The following is a 5,918-nucleotide window of genomic DNA, read 5'->3' as shown; positions in this document are numbered from 1 at the left end:
TTGTTTTGTTCAGGTTCAAGCCTTGGACTGATGAGAGGGCACAGTCCTCTCATTGCCACATGCAAGTCCCAGCTTGGAGGGCAGGGCTCTCCCAGCACAATTATAGCCGACAGCTGTAGTTGTAAGCTTGAACCTATGTTCGAAACACATGGCCCCATGTGCCCAAGTGATGTGGGCTTAATAGAGTTCGGGTGCATGTAGTTGAGTAGGATTGAAACCCAGGAGAATGTTGTGAACATCTTGGTCACGCCCTTACTTTGCCTCATAGCATCTGCTATAAAATAAAGGCATGGCTGTGGACGTGGTTGCTGTCTCTCAGAGAAGCAGCATCGCACCGAGACCTGACTTTCATTCTCTTGTCTGTCTTTTCTAAGCCTTTCAGCTGCTCCCACTCAGGTTCACCCCTGGCTATGCTGGTGTGGCACACTTTGTAAATATATGCCTCCATGCTCCCAGGGTGGGTTCCTGCCTCAAACCCCGCCCTTACAGGAAATAGCTCCAGGAAACAGCTGGGGGGGGGGGCGCAGCCGTTGCCAAGACAACCCCTGCAGGACTGACTTCCTTCCGCTTGGTCTCCCAGTTCTGGTCATGATGAACACCACCCAGGGTTTTTATATAAGTAAATTATTTTGGACAGTTTTCTGCTTTATGATATTTATTTAACAAACATAAAATAGAAATTTTGATAATTTTTTTTCCTAGTATCTTTATGTATCTGCAAATGCATAATTTTAGTATAATTTATTATTTAACTCAATTTTTAATGGACTATTTTTAAATGTTAAACATCTCTCTCCATTCTGCACTCTAGAATCACTGTTTTGTGCTAACCTTCGTTTTGCTTCCAAACTATTCTTATCTCTTCAAAATGATATCTGTAGTCATATTTATGTAAAAAATAAGTATAAAGTAAGTAACCCTATGTTTTAACAGAATCTGTTATTTATTTATTTTGATTAAATCTAACCATATAATTAAACCATATTTTGGTTAAATCCAACAGCATAATTGAAACAGCAATTCCCTCTTAATGTTCATCTGATTGAAATTATTTATTGTGTAACAATGCTTATGATTACATGTTAGATATCATGGTTAAATACTTAATCTTGCTATGTGATATTTATGAAGAACTTTATATTATTATAATAGCTATTATTATATTAAATTTTTATTTGACATTTTTTTCTATTTTTCAATTTGATATGGCTCATCTGTTTCTCTTAGCATCATTTCAAGTGATTTCAGGTGTGTATCAACTATAATTACTGATTTCCCTATCCCCTTATATTAGAAAAGCAATGTTTATATTATTTTAATCTTATTTTGTATATCAAATGCCATACAGATTATAACCTTGCACTTTGCTCTTTTGGTTCACTCGTTCTTTTGATTCATGTGAAGCACTCTCTGGCACTTGTCCACTGTCTAATTAAAGTCTCCCTCTGAAAAAATGAAAAACATATTCTTCATTAAAAGAACAAATTAATTATTTTATAGAATGATAAACATCCTTTTCCTTTTCAGAGGCGAGCTGCTGATAATTTGAGAAGACATCACCAGTATCAAGTAAGTTAATCATGTATTATATCTTGAAATTGTGGACATTAAAATACAGTTCCATCTTCAGAACTAAGCAAAGAAAGAAATCATATATATGCACTGAATATCAATTGTGTTATTTTTAAATACCTCAGGAAGTTATAAGGAACCTGGTGAAGCGATATGTTGCTGCAATGATTAGAGATGCCAAAACTGAAGAAGGCCTGACTGAAGAGAACTTTAAGGTACCTATTTTTATTTTAATGATGAAATCACCAAGAGTCAGATTATGCAGAGCAGAACCTAACATAGCGCATTGAAAATCAGAACTGGAAACACAGCTGTGTGTTCCAGCTAGATTTTGTGTCTTCTAAATTAAAGCACTATTGTATTATCCAAAAGATTGATGGCATTTCTTCTCAAAATGCATTGTTTTCAAACATACTTACTCTGAAATGTCGAGATGACTTATTGAAGCCATCCTGGCATTCTGACTGCCTATCCTACTGAGTGAGCTTTACTTTTTGAAATTTCAGGCTGATTTCTAATCCTGAAATGTTTAGTAACCAACATGCTAAAAACAAAATCTTTGTGTTCTGCACAGCTTTGATAGAAGAAAATTTTGCACTTAATTGTAACTTATAAACTTAGTGTTTCTCCCTGAGTTTTATTTTTATTGTAACCAGAGGAAATAGGTAGAATACATGAAATATATGAATAAATATAAATATATTATGTGTGCAAAATACCTCTGTTATTCTGCCTGAGTTTTTTGATATTTTGGAGGAATGATTAAAGTCAATAAGATCTTATAGGCAAAATCTAACACATAAAAATCATCCTACAGGAGACCTTTAACAGTGAAAAGTATAAGTTTGACAGAGAACAAATATAACCAGCCAATTAGGTAAGAAAATAGATAAATTGCAAAACTTAAAGCACATTGATAGTTGGCTAGGATCCAAAATGTTCTTTACAGGCACAACATCCAAGTTTTAGAATTAAATAGTCCTTTGTACTTTGGGAGATAGGTTGGAGGCAGGGGCCCACCTTATAGGCCACCATTAGATTAGAGCTGAGAATTCAGATGTCCAAAAAGAGAAGAAAAATGAATCTCAGAAATGCTATCTGATTGAATTAAGCAATTTGCAAGATTTAGTAGCTAACCGAGATGCTGAGGTAAAAATACACTTTAAGGTAGTAAATAATGGAAAGTTACTTCCCACACTAGAAAGGGCAGGCTTCACTTTTTTTTTTTGTTATATGTGTCCCTTTGGACAGCAAAATATACCTATGTTAAAAATATTTACAAAATGTATCCCTGAGAGAGTGTGAAGCGATTTCAAAGCAGATGGGTATTTGCAGAGGAAGTATTTGAAAGTGTAGCCCCCACAAAAAACAATATACTTGACTACGCAGCAGTGAAAAATAAAAGACTTCCTGTTTCTTTTCACATAAACCTTAGGAAGTCTCCTTATTATTACAGAACTTGAATAGGAAATGAATAGATATCACAATGACACAAGTACCAGGAAGAAAACTAGAAATTCTAGGTAGAACCACAGCAGAGTGGAATCCTAGTTCTTAAAAATGCGTGAAAACACATCAGCCCCATGTATGAAATGAGCAAATGATGTTTACTAATGTTTATTTAAGTCACAAATTTCATCATTTTAAATTTCACTTAGGAGCTAAAGCAAGATATTTCTAGTTTCCGCTTTGAAGTCCTGGGGTTACTAAGAGGAAGTAAACTCTCTACAGTACAATCCGCTCAGGCTACGAAGGACACTGCTAATTCAGCAGACTCAGATGAAAAGAGTGATAACGAAGGTACCAGCAAAGACAAGAAGAACTTCAGCCTTTTCGACTTAACCACGCTGATCCACCCGCAATCAGCAGCAATTGCTGCAGAAAGACACAACATAAGCAATGGTTCTGCGCTGGTGGTGCAGGAGCGCCTGCGGGAGAAGCAGAGAAAAGTGAATTTTGTGACTGATATAAAAAACTTGGGGTTATTTTATAGACGATCAAAACAAAATTCTGCTAAGCAAAATGCAAAACAAATCTTCTCTGTTTCAGAAGAGGTTGCTCATCAACAGGCTGAAGTATCGTTGGAGAGAAATATTCAACTGGAATCTCCAGGATTATCTTCAAGGGGTGACCTGAGCATCCCTGGTCTCAGTGAACAATGCATGTTAGTAGACCACCGGGAAAGGAATACCGACAGTCTGGGTTTGCAAGTTGGAAAGAGAATGTGTGCCTTCAAATCAGAGAAGGTGGTGGTAGAAGACACTCTTCCAATAATACCAAAGGAGAAGCATGCAAGGAAAGAGGACTCTAGTACAGACTATGATGCAACCCTCACTAACACAGTCATCCAGGAAGATTATGTGACCACAAGATTGTGATACTTGAAGGAAGGAGGAAGTGTTTATCATACATATATCTTTTCTATAGTGCTCTGAGTTGGGGAGAGTGTTTAAAAGTAAATTAGCAAATTCTAACTTATACTCTAAGCATTTATCAACTCTAGCATACTAACATGTAACATGTTTAAATAAGGCAAAAGCTATCAAAAACCCTTGTTCTGTAGCCCACTTTTGCTTGCACAATTTGTTTTACATTTTTTGCTGTTAATAAATAAACTCACCTTTTATCTTGCACTGTTGCAGTAACATGGGCAATTTTTAGCTCTTTTTCAATTAAAACAAATTCAATGTCATAATTTAGTTGACTCCTGCAATAGATATTTTTATATCCAAAAATTAATATAGCTAAAATATTAGAGCTTTTCATAAATTTTAGGGCCTCTAGAGATGGGTACTTATTAAGGACTTTTCACTCAGCCCTATGGTTTAGCTTTAATTCACAAATATTAGCAAATTATTTCTTAAGAAAAAATGAATAATTATCATACACAATTAAAGCAAGGAAGGCTTCTCATGGGGTCATGATCAAACTCTTTTTTAAAAATGAAAGTTGGGCCCTGGCCAGTGTAGCTGAGTTGCTTGGAGTGTCCTCCTGTACACAGAAAGTTGGCAAGTTTGATTCCCATCAGGGGACATACCCAAATTATGAGGGTTTGATGTCTCTCTCTCTCTCTCTCTCTCTCTCTCTCTCTCTCTCTCTCTCTTCCTCTTTTCCTCTCCTCCTCCCTCTTTTTCTCTCTAAAATCAATAAAGTTATCCTTGGGTGAGGATTAAAAAAGTTAAAAATGTAAGTCTGTATACTTCATAGAGTTTTAGTTTGACCAGTTTTTTCTTTCAGAAGGTAAATAAATGTTTGTCCTAATAAATTTGGATGACTGGTGATTTTTAACATTTTACCAAAAAAAAAAGTTTTAAAGTTTTATTTTTAACCAGCCTTTTTCAGGTGCAGTATAAATATGAGGCTTTATGAATAGAACTGAATTTCAAAAAGGTGACAAAAGTTGTTAGTACCAGAAAAGAATCACAGTCAATAAGAATAGTTTAAGTACCTTAAACAGAAGAACAACAACAATAACAATGCCAGCCAGCTTTACATGCTATGCATGTATTAGCATATGCACTGCTCATAACAACACTCTGAGGTAGCTACTATTCTTATCCCCACTTAATAAATTAAGAAAATGAGACAAATACTAATTAAGCTGGGTTCATAATAAGTGATGGAATAAGCAAAAACATGTTCACGTAATAATACTGGGATTTAGATGAGTGAATGGTTCTCTAGTCTCATGACTTTTTGTGTTATTTTTACCACTTCTGAAATGCTATGTTTTGAGAGAAAATGAGTAAACTCCATACATCTGTGACTCTTGTTGTAAAGCAAGAAGAATGTGCAAAATTAATGATGCATGTGATTCTTTAGACTCTATTTCAATCTAGATTAAAAAAATTTTGGTATGTAATATCAGAATTCAACTTGAAATATTAGATTTTAGTTTTCAGAAAAGCCATGGGCACTGATAACTGCTTATTCCTAAACCTGGTTTTGTCCTATGGATTTTAGAATGGGACAGGTAAGTTTGGAGAAAACAATAATGCTAATGAATGTTCTTCTTGCTTCAAGCTTACTTTTATCTCAAGTATGTTAGAACTCAAAATAAACCCTGGAGAAAGTGAAATATCTAAATTGTTCTAAATCAGACAGACAGTGATAGGGGAATTGTAGGCCTGATCTCAATACTTAATGTATTTTCCAATGATTTCTTTTTTGCTGCAGTTTTTTGTTTAGTTTAGTTTTGTTTTGTTCCCCAAAATAAAGATCATATACATCACTATCCAATCTAATAAAAGAGAAACATGGTAATTGGCATACCACCGCTACCCTTCCCATTGGCTAGTCAGGGTGATATGCAAATTAACTGCCAGCCAAGATGGCGGCTGGCAGCC

The 5,918-nt window shown here is 35.2% G+C and overlaps 1 protein-coding gene across 1 annotated transcript; it reads left to right on the top strand.

Moving 5' to 3' along the window:
• The first annotated feature begins 1,534 nt into the window (after positions 1-1,534).
• Positions 1,535-4,213, top strand: TRPC4 (transient receptor potential cation channel subfamily C member 4). The gene is made up of 3 exons (XM_006761412.1): positions 1,535-1,569; positions 1,698-1,787; positions 3,231-4,213. Exons 2-3 carry the CDS (start codon positions 1,737-1,739, stop codon positions 3,948-3,950), a joined length of 771 nt encoding a protein of 256 aa, XP_006761475.1. The 5' UTR covers positions 1,535-1,569; positions 1,698-1,736; the 3' UTR covers positions 3,951-4,213.
• Positions 4,214-5,918: the final 1,705 nt, after the last annotated feature.

The sequence above is a fragment of the Myotis davidii genome, unplaced genomic scaffold (genome assembly GCF_000327345.1).
Source record: "Myotis davidii unplaced genomic scaffold, ASM32734v1 scaffold318, whole genome shotgun sequence".
NCBI classification, from domain to species: domain Eukaryota; kingdom Metazoa; phylum Chordata; class Mammalia; order Chiroptera; family Vespertilionidae; genus Myotis; species Myotis davidii.
Note: the sequence above shows the minus strand (reverse complement) of the source record. Positions and strands in the feature narration are given on the sequence as shown.

What these genes read in the sequence shown, in the direction of transcription:
- TRPC4 (XM_006761412.1), top strand. Translation starts at nt 1,737, where the DNA reads ATGATTAGAGATGCCAAAACTGAAGAAGGCCTGACTGAAGAGAACTTT. An exon ending in TGACTGAAGAGAACTTTAAG is followed by an intron (nt 1,788 to 3,230) that starts GTACCTATTTTT and finishes AATTTCACTTAG; the next exon opens with GAGCTAAAGCAAGATATTTC.